General features: G+C 40.6%; 1 protein-coding gene across 4 annotated transcripts; it reads left to right on the top strand.

Annotated features, from left to right (window-relative positions):
* The first annotated feature begins 206 nt into the window (after positions 1 to 206).
* On the top strand, positions 207 to 18221 carry LOC117413318 (CTP synthase 1). 4 transcript variants are annotated; one of them, XM_058997662.1, is made up of 19 exons: positions 215 to 488; positions 3085 to 3263; positions 4017 to 4187; positions 4417 to 4517; positions 5190 to 5306; positions 5858 to 5941; positions 6245 to 6325; positions 6728 to 6879; positions 7202 to 7334; positions 8431 to 8519; positions 8868 to 8962; positions 9194 to 9256; positions 10138 to 10181; positions 11133 to 11229; positions 11694 to 11749; positions 12062 to 12158; positions 12827 to 12971; positions 17057 to 17155; positions 17477 to 18221. In XM_058997662.1, the coding sequence occupies exons 1-18, from the start codon at positions 481 to 483 to the stop codon at positions 17130 to 17132; spliced, it is 1788 nt and encodes a 595-aa protein (XP_058853645.1). In that variant the 5' UTR covers positions 215 to 480; the 3' UTR covers positions 17133 to 17155; positions 17477 to 18221. The 4 variants fall into 4 exon arrangements, with proteins under 4 accessions (XP_058853643.1, XP_058853645.1, XP_058853644.1 ...); XM_058997661.1 differs by having other exon boundaries at positions 216 to 488; positions 17057 to 17140; XM_058997660.1 differs by lacking the exons at positions 17057 to 17155; positions 17477 to 18221 and adding an exon at positions 13915 to 16251 and having other exon boundaries at positions 207 to 488.
* Positions 18222 to 19910: the final 1689 nt, after the last annotated feature.

Raw genomic sequence — 19910 nt, 5'->3', positions numbered from 1 at the left:
ATACAAGGGTCTGTTTCTACTATACATTTTCTGATCATGCTGTAAATTATGAAGCTGGTGGAGCACAAAGGGAACTTCGATTGCATCCACTTCTTCTGCGATTAGAATTTCTCTCAACACCACCTCCATTTCGGTTCTGCTCAGAACTGTTGTTCATCTACCAAAGCTGTCCACGCTGCGTCTGCACAGACCCTGACGTTACGCGCAGACTCCCGTCTGCAATCTAGCTGGCAAAAAACGCACCCTCTCAGTGTAGATGCAGCTGCACAGCACAGGGAGAGTGTCAGCCAGCGCCACACGTGTGTGAGTACTGCTCAGATTCAAACACGTGAACCGGGCTTGCCAGGCAGTGCAGAGGGGAGAAGGCCGGCATCTTTCGGGAAACAAATCTGTTTTTGGAAGATAACAAACTTTGGGAACTCCTCAACTGCAGTTGCCAAAAAAGGGGCGAACAGTGTTTGGCACATTATTTCTTAGCAGATGAACCGGTGAGTCGCCTACACTAGTTTTCGACACGAGGTGGTTTGGCTGGATTGTTGTTATATATTTTTTATGCACGCTGTTATTATTTTCTATTTTAATTCGTGTTGTAATGTAATTATATTTAATGGTATAGTATCGTTAGGCAGAAGGAAAAGCGTTTTCCACGGGTGGGTATATTTTTAAAGTATAGTTAGTACAGCGAGGTTGATTCAATTCAAGTGTTGTGTTTAGGCTATAGAAATACTTTGTGTGGGTTAATACATATAACTCGGATATGCTAATGAAATTGTCTCCCCTTTGTTTATTATTACAACAGGGATACCATTGGTTGTTAATTTAAGGTCTACGTTTGCCGTTTCCTTTGAATAGTACTGACTGCTTTTTTGGCGGATTCTCCCCTGCAATTATGGGCCCGATGCTGTGTGTGGTTTAATAGCACTGTACTTATATTTATACGCATTTCTTAAAGGTAATTTTATATAATTGTGTGTATTCTTGATAAGCAGTACCTTGTTTGTTTGTTTAATTTTTTTTAATTACGATTATACATATTGATACGCTAAATACATGTGGTGACGTTGCTAGCCAAAGACGATGACTGCACAACACAGGAAACATAATGATAATACCCTAGGCCCAGTCTAAACGGGTGTTTTTAATGTTAAAACCACTACAATATATATATTTTTCTGTTTCATGAAATGTTTAATGTGAAAAAAATGGGTTGAAAGTTGCCGCGCGCTCGCTTGCTTCCCAGTGTCCACGCATTACGCAAGCTACATTCCTAGCTGTGTACCGCTATTATTTCATACTTTATTATTATTTTTATTAATACAGTAGTTTAAGATAATGAAAATGTGTTTACATTCTGTATACTATTACTTGGAATATTAATACAGTCCAAAGTGCGTGTTGTATTAGTTCTTTGTCAAGAGCAACGTGACAGAAGTCGGCGTCTCTCTGTGATTGACGTCCCACTGAGCTAATAATGGCGTCGGAAGCTTGATGTTTTCGGAAGGTCAGCCAATGAACTTGAAACGGAAAACGTCAGACGCGCTCTTGATTGCGCAAGTGAACTCCAATGTCTGAGAAACACTGATGTGAGAACATTATGTTTTTTTTTTTTCTTTGTTTGCTCTTACCGATTGTTTTTCAAGCGGGAGGAAGCGTACTTGACGTGTTATTAAACAATTAGACAATTACAGTGTGTTAAATATATGATGTGTAATACTGGTATTTTGTAATACTGTGTTATACTTGTGTTTTTTTGTTTGGGGAATTAAAAAAAAAAAAAAAAGTTCCTCAGAAAGTCACCTCTAAGTAAACGTCTTAAGCACCTTTCACACTGCCGTGCACCGGGTACTACCCAGGTACCTGGATTCATAATATGCGAGCTTGTGACCCATGGTTCTGTTCTTTTTGTGTTTTGCTTTTAAACAGTTAAAGGTGCAGACCTCACTATTTATCTTTACCATAACCTTATATCCTGTGGCTTGTTGTTTTCACAAAAGCTTGGAGGAAAAAAAACAAACAATTGGGTATTTTTAAATGTGGGCAACTCCAGTGAATGAATGCTAGAAAAGGTCACTGAAATGCTGTTACAATAAACAGTTGTCACAAGTCTTATTGTTTGTTCATAGCGAGGAGTTTCTGCAGTTACATTTAAAAAAAATACATTAAGTAAGGTGATAGTACTCTGAGAAGCTAAGAAGAGCCGGAGTCAATCGCACAGAATGTTTTGTGTACCAGGCTTCAAAAATGTATAGGCCTATATTTTGAGAAATGACCGTTTGGAGCCATATTGAAAAGATCACAGCCAAGGTTAGGGTCATTCCCAATGTGAGGTGCCTGAATGAGAGAACAAGGCTTTTTACCGTCTGCTGGAAATAATCCCAGACGAAATTCTTTGAGAAGGCAGCAAATGCATGCCTTGGTGTGTTTCTTCAATAGAGTGAAGGAAGGTGCAGGGTTTCAGCTGAGCCCAGCGATGAGAAGGCATCTTCTGTCGGATTAGCAACATTAGCCGAACTATCTTTAGTTGCTGTCGCAGTGATAGCCAAAGGCTGTTTCATGAACTTGATACAGGAGCGTAAACACGAAGCAGCTTTAGCTGTGCAGCAGATGGGTTTAGTGTCTTTTGTAGTCGAGAGATGCTGAAGCCACAAGCAGGGAGATTTCAGCTGCACTCCTCCTATACTAAGATGTAAAGCCTGACACCGTTACTGCGGTTTCTTCTGACAGCTTTGTAGATGCCACAATTTGTTCAAGGGTGGGGGAAAAACAAATAAGGCACTTCGACATGCCCAGCTGCCATGGGAATTCATCAGATGTATATGAGTGAACATTTGAAGTTTGTTTCATCGGATGATTCAATCAACATCAAACTGTTGGCAAGCCCTAGTATTCAGAGTTATATAATCTTTGTATTAGGACTGACCCATCACCACAAAAATCTTGGGCTTGCCATGTAGTGCAAGGAACTCTTTTGTACTTGATCAGAGTATTTTTTTAAAAATATAATTAAGTTGTTACAACCCACACATGTCCATGTCATTATGCCAAATACATTATCCGTTTGTTTGTTTGTTTGTCCTCGCCTAGATTCCGGACACAAATGAAGTACATTCTGGTCACTGGCGGTGTCATCTCTGGGATTGGCAAGGGGATTATTGCCAGCAGCGTGGGGACTATCCTCAAATCATGTGGCCTCCACGTCACTGCCATCAAAATCGACCCCTACATCAACATCGATGCAGGAACCTTCTCACCCTATGAGCACGGTGGGTAGTGCGCGTCCTTTTTGTTTGTTGACGCTTGTGTATTTAGGCACCGTCTTCAGTCACTGTGCTGTCCCAGCAGGCAGGTGAGCAACCGCAATGAAAGATTCCCTCTCGCAGCAAGCAAGCCCACCTCAATCCTGACCTTACCCACTGCTGTTCTGTCCTGGCCTGTCCTCAAGCAGAGACTGCCAATTGTGTTGAATTGTGGTTTTGTGATGTAGACCAGTCCAATGGGGAAGAAAGTTGAAAACAAATGCATTTCACTTGTGACCCGATGTCTGATTCAAACCCAGGCATCCAGCGGTGAAAGGGAAGCTAGTGACTTAGCTGGGCAACCAAGCCCATGGGGAAATGCTTTACATCTTAAACAAGATAAATATACTAATTTGTGTATATGGAAATAGTCTGTCTGTGAGTTTGCCAGTTGAGTTTCCCCCAGTTATTTTTAATGCTGTGTTGAGTTTGCTGCCCTTTATCTCCACTCCCCAGTGTGGCCTTTTTAATTCAGCTGGCTGGCTCTACAATTGAATTTGCTGACTCTCGTCTCCAGTATTGAATTCTTTATACTTTTTCATATTTGCTGAGTGTACCCCAAAATAGTTATTTGCATTGTATTGAATTGGCTATCCCTCAGATCTGGGAACCAAAATAAAAAAGCAAGTATTAAGCGGTTACATTTTTGTTTCTCATTCTTTCAAACTGTCCAGCATGTAAACTGACCTGGCTAATGCTCGCTGACCATTGGTCTTGCAGGCGAGGTCTTTGTGCTGGACGATGGCGGCGAGGTGGATCTGGACCTGGGGAACTACGAGCGCTTCCTTGATATCCGGCTCACCAAAGACAATAACCTGACCACCGGCAAGATCTACCAGTCTGTTATCAACAAGGAGCGCAAAGGGGACTACCTGGGCAAGACTGTGCAAGGTAACCACAACCAGGGATAGGAAGAGAGTGAGGGGGCAACCTGGGCAAGACTGTGCAAGGTAACCACAACCAGGGATAGGAAGAGAGTGAGGGGGGCAACCTGGGCAAGACTGGATGTATAAATATCACTGCACTGGTCCTACAGTCACTAAAAGCACCAGTGTTGCAGGGGCTGCGCTGGAGCTCTTGGTGACTATTCTAAGAGTATGTGTTGCTGTCTTGTTCCCAGTCGTGCCTCACATCACAGACGCCATCCAGGAGTGGATGTTGCGCCAAGCCAAGATCCCTGTGGACGATGACGAAGTGGAGCCCCAAGTCTGTGTCATTGAGGTACAGCCTGACTCCACACTCAATAAGGAATCTAAAGTGACTCCCAAATCCCCAGTACTGAGTTCTCTAGGGTTTCAAACTCACTGTATCCCAGTTAGACTTTTTATTCATGCTGTGATATATGATCTGTTCAGAGCTGATTTTCAAGGGTGTGATTGCCCAAACTTCAAGTACCTGGTCATTTCAATGATATACCTCAACAGGGAGTTGTGAAATGCAGGATCAGGTCCAGGACTAGTGTTTAACCCTGGTTCTCCATGCTGTATTTCATTGCATTTGCTATTTCTCATATTCCAGTATCAAGTCAGTCAAGTTGAAATGTATACACCCTTCCAGTTGCTTTTCGTCTATTAACCTTGTAACCATATCAGCCACAAAATCCATTGTTCATATTTTGTTTGTTTTTACTAAAGCAGTTTATGTAAATACATCCTGTATTGTTTACAAAAGTGAGCGCTGTTCCTAGTAATGTTTAGGGTTTTTAATTCCACTTTCTGAATATTCGTAGTTTTCCATTGCAGGAGAGTTAGTTTGGTTGTGATTCTTTTGTAAATTGACACGATCAGTAGGCGTCTGGTGCAGTTCATCTCTACCCAGTCTCAGTTTTACTTGTGTGCAGTGTAACTGGCAGTGATGGCATGATGCTCACACAATCTTCTCTCGGGTTTCCAGCTGGGTGGAACGGTGGGTGACATTGAGAGCATGCCCTTCATTGAAGCCTTCCGGCAGTTCCAGTTTAAAGTGAAGCGAGAGAACTTCTGCAACATCCACGTCAGCCTTGTCCCTCAGGTAAGGGGGCCCCCTGTACCCCTCTCGGACCTTCTGAGCCGTTTGCTCACTATATTTCATTCTGCATTTGTAAATCTTATGGAGTATCTTCAACTGCTCATGCATCAAACCCTTATGCTGGCTTCATATTTGCAATGTTATGGAAACACCTGGAGTAATAATCTAACTGTACTTTGACATATGAGCTAATACAGCTGCCACATAGCTGTGCTTTATCGATTTCTAGATAATAAAATAAAAATGATATTGGCTTTATACTTGGTACACATTTGTGATCTATGATTCTTTTGGACACGTTTATAAGAAAAAAAATTACCTCTTTCACTGCTGCAACCCCCAGCCATATCTCCAAAACATTTGACCAGTACTTCATACACACATATGGAACCACTACTTTGTTTTTTTTTCTATTTGACTTTTTCCTAATTTTAATGTTTACAAAGTATTCTACCAGATATTCTATTCCTCCTGGCAGGTGCTTTGTTCTAAATCCTGAAAATGAAATGGTGGCCCTTCAAAGTATTAAATTTGCAAACCTTTTTGTTTTACAGCCCAGCGCGACGGGTGAGCAGAAGACAAAGCCGACGCAGAACAGTGTGCGAGAGCTGCGGGGGCTGGGCCTCTCTCCAGACCTGGTCAGTGTGCCCTCTGTTGGTTTATGTCATGGTCACAAACCTTATCATACTGATGGCTCTAATTTTGAACATACAGCTGTTACCGACGGACTTGTTTAGAGAAATGTGTACTCGGTTGTGTTGAGACATGTAATGGACAAAAGTTAATAAGAGTATCAAAGTGTGTGAGTATATCGAGGAAACACTCTGGCTGTGTCAAACGTACATTTTCCATGTGCCTCTGTTTGGATGCAGGTCATGATGTTCTATATAAAGCAAGGCATGCGTTTGCACTGTATGTCACTGATGTCTGTCTGTCTGTAGGTGGTATGTCGCTGCACAAATCTTCTGGAGACCTCTGTCAAGGAGAAGATCTCCATGTTCTGTCACGTGGAGCCGGAACAGGTAGAGAAGGCTTTTTCTGTCTTCAGGGCCTAAGCAAGTGCTAGAATTTTGTTATTGTAAAATTAGCTGCTCCTTATTGCAACCAAGTTGTTTCTTGCTAGTTTTATACCCTAACAATTGTAGCCTTTGCAACTTGTTTTAAAATAAGACCTACAAAGTTATTTTTTTACTTTAATTTTTGTATTAATTTTGGAATTGAAGAAATCGTGCAGTTCAAAGTTTGGATTTTTTGCTTCTCTGGCATGCATTTGCTTTTACCAGAGTTCAGGGGTTTGCTCTTCATAGCTGCGCTAGTGCTTACGAATTAAAAGCCACTTTGGCTTATCTATCCTACGTTACTACAGGACAGTAAACCACTATATGAAAATGTAAGCCCTAGTGAACGGTCCCTTGTGTTTGCAGGTGATCTGCGTTCACGACGTCTCGTCCATCTACCGTGTGCCTCTGCTGCTGGAGGAGCAGGGCGTGATCAACTACTTCTGCCATCGCCTGAACCTGCCCATTGAGCCGCAGCCCCGCAGGATACTCACCAAGTGGAAAGAGATGGCTGACAGGTACACCCTTTTCTCCACTGTGTGTAGTTTTGCACAGGACAGCAAAGTCTTTTGCATAATGCAAAATGTTGACATACAGGAGAGAGAAAAAAAAAGGATTTTGCACTCCTTTAAAGGGCACTGCTGAGATGGTGAGTTTCAACTTCAAGTCCTAATCCGCTTTTTTTTTTTTTTTTTGTAGCTTGATCTTTTTTGTAGAAATTTCAAATAACTGTTTCGGCAGGTGCATTTGTCTGTTTGATTAGAAAGCTGTGTTACAAATTCAGATTTTTTTTTTTTTTGTAATTTTGCATTGTCTAATCCCTGAGCTCTGCCCTCCCAGGTCAGACCGCATGCTGGAGACCTGTTCGATCGCCCTGGTCGGCAAGTACACCAAGCTCTCTGACTCCTACGCCTCCGTTATCAAGGCCCTGGAACACTCTGCTCTCGCCATCAACCACAGACTGGAGATCAAGGTAGAGCTGCACTGACCAGGGGCGAGATTGGAGACCGGCAGTGCTGCTGGAGCCCCTTCTGTAGGCTTGAAAGGGGTGTCTGTGTGGAGCTGCTGCCTAGATGTTTGAAGGTCTTAATTTGACTAGTTAGCATCCTGACTAATTCACCAATTGGGTTTATTCACACTTAGACCATGTTGACTGTAAATTGTACAAATACTATATTTTCTGTTTAAGGGCCCTTGAGCAATTCAGTGTTTCAATATTTCATGTTTTTTTTTTATGCGTAAACCAGAAAGAGAAATAGAGAGGGCACTGCATAGGGAAAGATGAAGCAGCTGTAATTTCAGTCCTGTGAAGTGACTTTCTGCTTTTTCTAGCACTTCAGTCACTGTTGTGCACTTAAAGCATGATTCGCACCAGACTAAAAATCAGGTGACCTCAGAGTTGGTCAAAAGCAGATGACATCTAGGATTAGTTTTCAGCAAAAGTTGGTAAATTCAAAATGAAATGCGATGTTGTGCATGATTTGTAAACAGTGATCCAGGTGTAAATAACTAATTTCGTACCTTCTTTTCCAAAGGCTAGCATAACCATTTCATCCCTTGAGTGATATTTACATACATACCTTCAATTGTACTGTTCAAGACATACATTTAAGAGTTGCCAATTAGGTTTTGTGTTTTCCCCCCCGATCACCAATTTGGTTATACCCAATCATTGCCTTTTTGCTGAACTGTAGAATCTCGGGACACGTCGTACCAATTTTATTATATTATGACTTATTGTCTGGTGTTGCTTTGAGGCGAATACCCCACAAATGCTGTGTCAATTGTAACATAACTCTTAACATGGTCGATTCGCACAGGAGTAAAAAGACACGGGACTCCTGAGTTTGAAATTGTACAGAAGGTCCCAATGTCCTGTTAAAATAAATAAATAAATAGAATTCTGGCATAAAAACAAATGGAAGGTTTGCACGGGACTACATTTCACAGATGATCACCACCTGATCATGTGGTGATTTTTTCTTTAGTCCTGTGTGAATCGGGCTTATGATTGTTCAGCTGTCATGGCCTGGGTGTCTCCCACTGATCCAGTCCCCTCTCCCCCGCAGTATATCGACTGTGCTGATCTGGAGTCATCGACTCTGCAGGACGAGCCTGTCCGATACCACGAGGCCTGGCAGAAACTGTGCAGCGCAAAGTGAGTCCGCCTGTGATAATGCAGAGTCTTGTTTGACGGCGGTGGGGCAGTTGTGTGTCGCTGGTTGTCATTTTGCTTTGGGACATGTTTGCACTGGAACACACAGCAAGTTTCACTGAATGTAATTTTACCTATGGAACACACACATTCAGAACTCTAAACCATGGTGGTTCTTCATGCCAAAACCTTTCAAATCAATAAAAAAAACATTCCTTGACGCTTGTATATATTTAAAGAGCGGTTAGTCCTGTTTTAATTTTAGCAATGGTGGTATCAAAGTCAGACTGTGTTTAGATCAGTTGAATACACCCCTTTATCTCCTAGTAAATTATAACCCTCTATGTTTAGTGGCATTCTTGTCCCTGGAGGGTTTGGGGTTCGAGGCACGGAGGGGAAAATCCAAGCCATCTCCTGGGCCAGAAAACAGAAAAAGCCGTTTCTGGGTAAGGACCTTCCCAGCACACATTCCCTGTCGTTTGTTGCTGTACTTGAGGTACTAGTACTGTATGTCAGTATCACTCATCCTCCACCACGACTGGACATGAAAACACATTCCAGCTTTCAGAAGTAGATCACCATCTGAAATCCACCGTTGATGTGACAGATGGACAGGAACCTTCTTATAATATTCAACCCTGTCGCAGTGAGTCCTAACAATATTCCTTGTATTGCAGGAGTATGCCTTGGTATGCAGCTGGCAGTTTGTGAGTTTGCACGCAATGTTCTCGGCTGGCAAGGTAATTTCTCATCAGCCAAGTGCCCTGTTAGAGGAGTTCTATCCAGTGATTTTAAACCAGTTTTGTTACCTATTAATGGGTGTGTAAACACAGAATTTCTTTATTTTTTTATTTTGATCAGGATAAGCAGATGTTTCAGATGCTGCAGTATTAACGACTGCTTCCTAGTGCCTTGCTGTCTGTCACATGGCATGATACACTGTTATACTAGGTTTGAACTCCAATGCAGCAGCATCAGCAGCAACTGGTGTCTTTGAGATACCTGCATATTCTAAATTGAAGTATGAAATGCAAGCAACAAACCAAAAGGTTATGTTTGTCACCTAGCTTACGATAACATCAATAGATTGATAGTCTACCTGTACATCGGACACTTTCCCAAGGCAGGGCTGGGAGTTTCATCCTCTGCATCAGAAGTGTCCAGATCAGTTGCTAACAGAATGTTCTTGTAGTGGCTGTGAAAAACACTTTCTTAGAAGTTAGTGTAGCTACAGCTGCTTCTGATAACGTCTGCTTCCACAAAGTGCAAGCTCTTACAACTTGCACAAAGACATTTTGCACATTACCCCTGTATGCAGTCCAGTTGGTGTACATAGTTGCATTCATATTTTCCTGCACAGATTAAAAGCAACGATATGATATGGTGGGTTAACCATTGCACCCCAAAATGATTGATTAGTTACAAAGCACAGAAGAGCCCTCTGCATCCTGTGGTGCTGTAGATGCCTATGGAGCCTAATAATCATCAAACTCCCGGCATTGGCATTGTCTCTGCTCTAAGGGAAATTCCACTGGAAGCTTCATTTTAAACCAAAGAGAAATTCTTCATTAGCAGACTTTGTTTTATGTCAGTTGGTTATTTATTTTATTTTTTTTCACAGATGCCAACTCCACAGAATTTGATCCCGATACCAAATATCCAGTGGTAGGTATTCTTAAGTTGACTTAAGTATTTATTGTGATTTGTACTTTTTTCAAATACAATATTTAATTACACAGATTTTTTTACAGCGTATCAAGATACTATATTGGTAAAACCAGTGCATGATTCTCATAATCTTTGGTTAAATATTAGTAACATTTTTAGAGTTCAGATTGTTTATTTACCCCTATACCTTTTTAAACCTCTACAGTCCTGGTTTCTGGTTGCTTGCTGTGGACAGTTTTGCTAAAAGCACAGCCTTGCTTGACATGACCAGGCTCTTATGCTTCATTTCCACTGCAGGCTGGGGCCGGCCAAAAAACGCATTTAGATGATTTTTTCCAAACGGGGGCCAACCTAGGAAATTCTTGCCCTGTGTCAAAAGATCACAAGGGGATTGTGGGATAGTATTGTGCTGTGTTTTAAAGAAACCTGTAGCTGTACTACGTTCAGAAAAAAAGCTTTCCAAGCAGTGGATGTTGCAATTGAAAGAACATTCGTCGCTGTTTGTATTTTTGCTCTACGTATGATTTTTTTATTTTATTTATTTTGTCCAGGCACTGTTGTGGTGTTTGACTGAATCAGTATTCGTCATGCTCTCAAGCATGCATATGTTCTGCACATTGCCCATGAATGTGATTTCAGAGTCATCCCAGATTTGTTGAAATAATTTCCATTTCTTTGTTCCTCCACATGCTGCCACAATTCTTTTTTTGGCCAAGCTCTTTTGCAATCGTGAAAAAAGCTTGCCATGTGTAGCTCTGTTCCTCTGTCGGCTTCTTACCCAGCACACGCCTCCCTGCTAAGTGATGACATAGTTTTCTTTGTTGCCTGGTCTGGCCATATCAAGTACAATATAGCAAACCAGGCCAGAAAAAGCAACTGCGGCCAGCGGTGGAAACTGGATATTAGTCTCTGAAAGCAGCTCTGATGTCCTCGGTGTCCCTTTTACAGGTGATTGACATGCCTGAACACAACCCTGGGCAGATGGGTGGCACAATGAGGCTGGGCAAGAGGAGGACCATCTTCAAAAGCAACAGCTCCATACTGAGTACGTCCTGCTAGCTGTCCCTCAGTTTAGTTAGTATAGGTTAATATCCTCCATAGGGATTCTCCTGAGGTGCCTGGATGTCACCCTTCTTTCACTGCTGGTAATTTAGACATTAGTACATCAAATGCATGATATATAAAAAAAAAAAATCCAAAAATGAAAAATAGTTCTTCCCGGTATATATTTTCTTTATATATCTAAGTGTTTATCCAATTGTGATGAAACTCGGTGTAGGAGCTGGACAGTATAAGGTGATGATGCCCTGTATTGATTTGTGCTAACAGATTAAGGTACCATCAAAACACAATATTGTTTCCTGCATTATAATCTTTCTAGAACTGCAGCATGGATAAATGTGTACATGTGTATACTTTTAATCCTTGTTAATTAGTATTCAGAAATGTAAGGAATTGTGCGTTTTGTAGTTCAATTCCTTATATATTTCTTAATTTGTTTGTTTTTAGGGAAACTGTACGGTGACGTTGACCATGTTGATGAAAGACACAGACACCGCTTTGAGGTATTTTCTTTTTCACTCTCCCAGTGTGGGGAGAGTATTCAAAAGCATCATTGTTAGTTGAGGGTTCAGTTTGTGCACACCTGGGAAAGCAATGGTAATCCCTCCCTGTGCCCCAGACCTGCACCTTGTTCTTTACAAGTTTGTGACTGTTTCATAATGGAGTGCGTTATTGGAAATGTATGATTCCTGATGCAGGGGGAGTGCGTTATTGGAAACGTATGATTCCTGATGCAGGGGGTCACAGTGAAGGTTCTAAATGGCTGGCTCCAGGGTTAGGAGTTCCTGGTGAATTTCTGTGTCTTGTTTTCACAGGTGAACCCAGAACTGAAGCACCACTTTGAGGAGAAGGGCTTGAGGTTTGTGGGTCAGGACGTGGAGGGGGAGAGGATGGAGGTCATTGAGCTGGATGGTGAGTCTGACCATACAAAGCATACCATCCTGAGACTCCTGCATTGAACAAAAAAAACAACTTAGCAATAAGATACACAAGTATCACAGAGAACCAACCCTCCTGCCTTCATTCTGCAACTAACTTTAGGACAAATATAGATATTTCTTTTTTTAAAAACATTATCAGCATGGGTATCCAGTTTTCCAGTAGTTTTTACTTTTTATAACTAAATATTTTTTTATATCCTTCTGGTTAAGTGCAGATGGTGGAAAGTGTCTAACAACATTTTATTCTAAAAATAATCTTTTTAATTGGTACTGATTAGTATTGTCTGGGCTAACAAAATAAGGGCTAAATATACACCTGACAGTCTGGGGAATTATGAGGTCAACTTGAAAATATTTAAATTAAGAACTAATTTCCCAATCCTCATGCCTTGGAAATCTAAACCATGTCTCAAACCATGTATGTCCTTAAAGTATAAAGTTAAGGACCATTCTGTGTGTCTTGTGCCACTGCAGTTCTGTGAGTGTGTTATGGGGGTATCACTTCTTGTTATGGGTTATCTGAGTGGTTTAGAACATTGAAAGTAAGTTAGTTTCAGAAATGAAATGGATTCTAGTGTGGCGTGGTATTTAAGTGTTTTGTTTGACAATAACATGTTTCCTCTCTCTCTTGGGATTCAGACCAGCCGTACTTCGTGGGCGTGCAGTACCACCCTGAGTTCACCTCCCGCCCCATCAAACCCTCCCCTCCCTACTTCGGCCTGCTGCTCGCTGCTGCCGGGAAACTCAACAGCTACCTGCAGAGAGGCTGCCGCCTGTCACCGAGGTAACCGCGCACACGCACACAGAGTGTTGCTGTAACTGTGCCTGTCCCTCGGGTAACCATGCAATACAGTAGAACCTGTAGGTCCATACGGAAAAATATTGTTATCTGAGGGAGTTGCTGTATTAACATGAGGGTATTATACATTAACAGTGCCAGATACATTACTGTGTCTAAAACACCAAAGTATGCTATAATATACAAAGAAAATCAGTGACAATTATTGCAAAACAAAGCATTATAGTACACTATTTCTCAGTCCATGCCAAAGTAATCTGACAGTAAGTGCGCATTAACCCGAGACCAGGAATGGCGTTTAAAACCGCATCAACAAAACTGCATGCAAATTGGCTTTGGAGGTTGGTGAAAAAACTTTGGTTCAGCTTTTTAACTGTGCAGTCATTACATGAATCCCTTGCTTTTTTATTCTTTTCTTTCATTGAACATGGTTAAACTGGACAGTTTGTTTTACGTGAAGTGACAGCATATGTAAAAAGAATATTATGTGCAACGGAATCCATTCTGTCCTGCTAAGACCTGAATTTACTGTTTGACACAAGATAAAATGTGCATTGATCGGTTTCAGTTGGTAGCAGAATGTGTAAATGACACATGCCAGAGGTGTTGGATATGATGACTTCTGCTGTACAGTACAGTAACACACACTGAGCCACTATGGGCTCGAGGTAACAACACATACACACATGCAGAGCAGCAACAAACTTGTCCAGATTCTGAAAGCTGCTTGCTCCAAATTGTTACTGGGACATTACATTTCTGAAAGAAAACACCAATTCTAAAATGAATGAGGAACAACTTTGACCACTCGCCACCACTTCAAATTAAATGTCCTGAGTTGATTTTTTTTTTTCTGTTTTGGTAGCTTAATTAGGTTTCTTTTTTACCAATTTTGTAAATCTGTGGTAACCGTGATTATTGTTTGCAGTCGAATATCGATAAAGGAAAATGTCATTGTCGCTCAACCTTCACACCCTCTGACTACATTAAAAATGGACGATGTGGATCGCAAGACTCTGTGCGAGGAACCCAGGAGCAATGAACCGGAGAGCGAAGTGGAAAACCCCATGCCGGAAATCACTCGGGACCTTGAGAACTGCCAGATCTGGAAAAGTGAAGCAGCTTCCCTCCCTACACTGCTAGCCATGCATTGATCCCTTAAACAACCACACTCTTAAAGGCTCCAAGGAATAACCCGGAACCTTTGAAATGACTTTGCCCTTTTCCATCAAAGCTTCAGCATTGGCTGTAATGTATTTTTATTGCATGGGCTTTTGTGACTTGAAGATTTTTACCGAATTAAACAGTGTGAGGATGCTAGCCATAGTAATGGTGCTAAATATGGATATTTTGTGTGGTCTTGTATTTTATTTTTAATTTTTTTTGGTTGCATCTCTTTGTTTATCATGCTGCCAGAAATATGTACAAGGGCATTTCTAAGTTTATATTGTGAAGTGCACTGAGCTATACTGAAATTAATTCAATTGTATTATTTACCATTTCATTGTCACTATTCATGTACTTTTTGTAGACTAGTGCCCAGAGGTAAAATTTTCGTTTTTGCTGCACCACCCCCCCCTACAGAAATGGTTTAACTTTTGGAATTGATATACTTTAAGGATTAATTTTAGCTTAGGTGTCAACTTTTCTGAAACCTACAGCCTTTCACCTGCAGGTCCTGACTACTTTATTAGGAACACTTCCCAGATCGTGCGGTGAAGTCTGTTGTGCATGAATTCAAACTTGCTTCATCTCATAAGTCTGGTACATACAAGACCCTGAGTGATAATAGCGTAAAGTATGAGCAGAATTAGACTTTTAGGCTAACTTCACTACAACTAACCCCTCTTATAACGAACCCCCATTTAACGATCCCAACAGCAAGAACGACCCGGGTACAACGATCTTAGTACTGACGGAACTTCTTCTCCAGTGTGACTGTTATTCTCTGAGTGAAAACAAACACCATGGTTGGCTAATTCAAAGATTAATCTAATTGAACAATACCCTATAGTAGTGTGAATCATGCATGATGTATGCAATCGTTGCCTGCCTGCTATCTTAACACAAACTAACCAGGCATGAGGAGGCAACTGCAAAAAGTGCAGTGAAAAAATCACGAAAAATATGAAGCAATCTACGCTGGATTATTTTTTTTTTTTTGAGAAACGACATGCAATTACTGTATTTAGCATGCAAGGGTGTCCTCGGCTCACTGTGTGCCAGTGACATCTGTAGACTGGCCACGCGCCCGCCTGTAAGCTGCCCAGAGCTGTGTTGTCCTCCAACGCTGTAGCTCTGCGTTGGCTGGATGGCGGGCCTGCAGAGTGAAAAGAAGCAGTCGGCTGACAGCACACATTTCGGAGGACAGCGTGTGTTCGTCTTCGCCGCTCCCGAGTCAACGCAGGGGTGGTAGCGGTGAGCTGAGCTTAAAATACAATTGGACATAACAAATTGGGAGAAAAACTGGTTAAAATCAATTATTATTATTTGTTTATTTAGTAGACGCCTTTATCCAAGGCGACTTGCAAAGACTAGGGTGTGTGAACTATGCATCAGCTGCAGAGTCACTTACAACTACGTCTCAGCCGAAAGACAGAGCACAAGGAGGTTAAGTGACTTGCTCAGGGTCACACAATGAGTCAGTGGATGAGGTGGATTTGAACCGGGGACCTCCTGGTTACAAGCCTCCTGGTTACAAGCAATTTGCGACTACTAAATGTATTTAATAAAATAAATAAGTACAATAAAAACAAACCTAAAACTTGACAAAGTAGTACTATAGTCAATAGTATAAATGCAGCATCCAGATAAAGTAAAACTGTGGACAATAACTGTATTCGAATCAGAGATCAACAAGGGGCTGATTTAAAACCAATAGCTGAGCTGTCATAGTAAATCTGATGATACAGATGTGAAGTGCATAGAGGTTCACTTTCATGTGAATGTCAATGGAATTTGCATACGACTATGGAGGCCGCCAGAAGAAGCCTTTCCTTGTGCCATGTAATGATTTGAGTATGCTTGTGTGTGCGTGATCTGTATTAAATATTGTTTTGCCCTCCAAATATACGCCAAAACCTGCATTTGAATCCTTGGTATTGATAGTATAGCTGTTAGTTATTTGTCTGTTTAGTTAGATCCCTTGTTTTAAATATTTCTGTTTGTTCATCTTTTAAGTAATGTATAATGTACTGGGTTTTCTTGACCATGTCAACTTGTAAAAGAGTGTAACCTTAATAAAGTTTGTTAGTGTTATTTCATATTTTAAATGTCTGGTTCTTATTAGGAAGTACCATAAACCCAAAACCACATGCCACAATAAATCAAAGTTTTGCTTTTAGCAAGGTTCGTGATTACTCATGACAGAATAGTAATATTACATTGAATAATTAGTTATTTTCTAGGTTTCTCATATCATCGGTTATTACTACATGAATGCAATATTTTATAATACAATGAGTTTTTAATCAAGAACTTTGTATAAGGAACTGTTTTAGTTTATTTACCCATGATTTCCCTGCATGGTTTCCTGCTTGCTGGAATCATGGGGCAATTGTATTATCATGTGACTTAAAGAAGGAATAGATTGGGAAGTGCTAAAGACTGGTGGAGTTGATAAACTGGGAATCTGTTAATATCGGGCAAAGCATGGAGGTACACACTGCAAACTGTTCTCAGAAGCTGTGGTCTGAGGGATTAAGGTAGAGAAACAATTCTAGGATGTTAACATAACTGTTTAACCTTCTGCACACTTGAGTTTAGTTTATAACTACTGCTACTCAACATTTAAACATATCCACCACAAAAATGACAGTACTTGTTTTGTGTTACTTGAACAGTTTGTTTTAGTATTTGTATGTATTGCTTACTTGGAACTGTTGAAGCAGTTTCATTTCAATGTTAGTTTTTAATTGTGCTGTGCATGTTGGTTCCCCCAGATTTGTGCTTTTTAGTGGTACTACAAGGTTTAATTAACTGCCATTCGCGTACACCTTTACAAATATGTGGAAATGTGAAATTGGTCCGCTCTGGCTCACTTTGGTTTGTGTTTGTTTGTTTCTTTTCAGAGACACCTACAGTGGCAGCAGCTCTCCTGAGTCCGAGATCGCAGAGCTCAGATTCCCCCCGGTATCCCAGGACTGACTCCTTGAGTAAGCGCACCCAGGGTTTGTGAATCTGCCTATTCCAGGGTATCTCTTTACTCAACTATTGGGGAGTGCTGCTGTCTTTACAAAACCATATGCCTGTTCACTGTGCACTAGTCTGATTAGCCTTCACTTTGTTCAGATAGCCACACCTGACACAGATGAGGATGTCTAAAATAGCATCACTTGTCATTTTAGTTTCTAGATTAGGATTAGAAGAAAATAAATTGCAGTTATACACAGTAATGCCAGAATCTTTTACCATACTGCCTCCCTCCCAGTAAAATGAATAATGCTGTCTATTGAAACATTCTTTTGTTTGTTTTTTTGTTTCTCCTTCAGCAAATCAGTTGATCATCCTGATGAATTACCCTCCTTCGATTCCTCTGCTACAGGATTAAGTCCTTTTAATTTAAATACCTTTAATATTTTACTACTACCAGGTCAATACAAGACTTACTTTTTTGTTGTTGGATTGTTTGTATCTTTGATTTTTCTCACAGTTGATTGATGGCTATTCAAAGGTCTCTTGATACCAGAAGTTGCAACCATTGGCACACAGCAATCATCAATCATCAATCAGCTTTTCCATTCATAAAGACCTTCTTTGGAGTATGAACTGTACAGAGCACTGGCCCTGGGAGTTGAATTTATAAGGAAGTATTTGAGAAAAGAGGTAAAAATGACTTCACCCTTGGTAGTTCCCAAAGTGTCTGATTTGGCTGTGCCATCTTTTTCCACTGACCATCTCAAACTTCTCCACCAAAAAACAAAGACTTGTGCCCTAACCTGGTTGTAATTATTTGGAGGGGAATTTTTCAAGGGTGCTGGTAATGTGGGGAAGCCTTCATGAAACAAAATGCCTGGGAAATTTGAGCCACCGTCTGGAAGCCCTGGGTTTGGACTGTCCTAGTTTGTTTCTCTGTATATTGGGAGGAGGATGTGCAGTTAACAAATAGTCACCCACCATTACTGTACAGTGGGAAATAAGAGACTGCCACACATCATCTCTGTGGGAAGGGATGAGTGAGCTGCCTTGTTTCCAAATCATAAGAAAAATAAACTCCTTATTTGGTGTGCTTGGCCACTGTTTGTCATGTGTCTTTTGTTGCGTTCTGTCATTTTGTTACTGTGTCTTAATTACAGTTGCTGTAATACTGCATTCTAAGGGTTAGGTATTTCTTTCTTTCCTTCTCATGCCAGACCGTGTAATGTGCCTTGGGTTTTTTACTGTCATACATATCAACCTCAATCAACACTCCAACATCTCGAGGTAATGCCATTTTGAGAGCATTCTTGTAAAGCGTTAAAATAAGCATGTTTGTGTCTGGCAGCTGATTTCCCTCTCAAATTGCGTTTGTGCAGAGCTTGCTCAGGTGCCAGCAAATTGCCTAGCTGCATCGATAGGCCTAGAATAAGTATAAGTCCGGACGAGCGTAACCTGCAGGCCAAGTGTCAGTTATGAGAATTTGCTAGCCACGCATGTACTCATCTCTATTTTTTATTTCCACCTGTTGTGAGGGTAGTGTTAAATTGCTGATTTTTCTTCTCACAAACCTGAAACAGGCCGCTACGGTTATTATTTTTACTGTTGGTAGTTGTATTTGTGAGTGTTTTATTAACAGATGCAACATCATTGGAAGATTAAAGTGAATAGATTAGCAATGTTGCACCTGCTGTTGCTTACCAAGAATGTTTTAAAAGTGTTGATAACCCTCCTTCCACAAACATCGGTCCCTCTACCGCGTTATAAACAAGCACAAAAGGTAAAGAACCTGTGAAGCACACTCTAGGATACTATTCCAGATATGATCAAGGCTTTCATTCTCATTCGACAATGAACAAATGCTTGTATTGGTAAGAATTGCTCTCTATGATATTTGTAGTATTATTACCATTTTAAATGTTCACATTTTAATAAGCTTTTCTATTGCATCCGAGACTCTAAATAATGGCTTTTCCAATGAATCTGTAAAGATCACTCTATATGCAGGCACTGTATCGTCTGTCATGGTGGAAAGACTAGAAAAAGCCCAAAGCCCAGTCTGTATGGGAAATGAGAGTAAGTCTAGTCTCCTCAGAAGTGTTCTCTAGCTCACAAACAAACAAATTGCCAATTGGTTGCAAATCATAAGCAAAAACTATGACTGGCAGTTTGTGGATGCACTAAATGAACCAATTGAATAAAAAATTGCAAGTTAAGGTTCTATAGTTGATTTTAGACAAAAGTACAGAGGCAGGGACGCAGCAGCTGATTTTTATAAGACATCTGTCAGACAAGTTTACATTTAAAGTTGTACTCCCTCCTACATATGCATTATAAAAATATATACTCAACCTGGTAGCAGCAACAATTTAGTAAATACAGAAATCTTGCACATAAAAGGATGGCTGTAATGTAACTCTTGGGTTTCCTTTTACTGCTAATATCTCAAACCATTTCAACTGGTAATTAACTTACGGAATCTTCTGCGGTAGTATGTAACACTTCTGCATTCATTTCTAATGTTACAGATTTGCCAATTGGAGGAGGGTGTCAAACAATTGTATACAACGTAGCCACTAGTTTACTACTGAATCCTCCCTGGAAAGGAAGCAGAGTGCATGATTTATATAAGGAGTACAAATGTCAATTATTCCCAACCCCCCACCCCCTATTCTTTACATTTGAAGTCGGTCACCAACAAATCTAAATTGAAAATTAGGTATATTCTAAAAAAAAAAAAAAAAAAAAAAAAAAAAAGAAGAAACATACTAAAATAAAAGCAGGTCAAAA

The sequence above is a fragment of the Acipenser ruthenus genome, chromosome 23 (genome assembly GCF_902713425.1).
Source record: "Acipenser ruthenus chromosome 23, fAciRut3.2 maternal haplotype, whole genome shotgun sequence".
NCBI classification, from domain to species: domain Eukaryota; kingdom Metazoa; phylum Chordata; class Actinopteri; order Acipenseriformes; family Acipenseridae; genus Acipenser; species Acipenser ruthenus.
The sequence above is the reverse complement of the archived record's forward strand: the minus strand, read 5'-3'. Positions and strand labels throughout refer to the sequence as shown.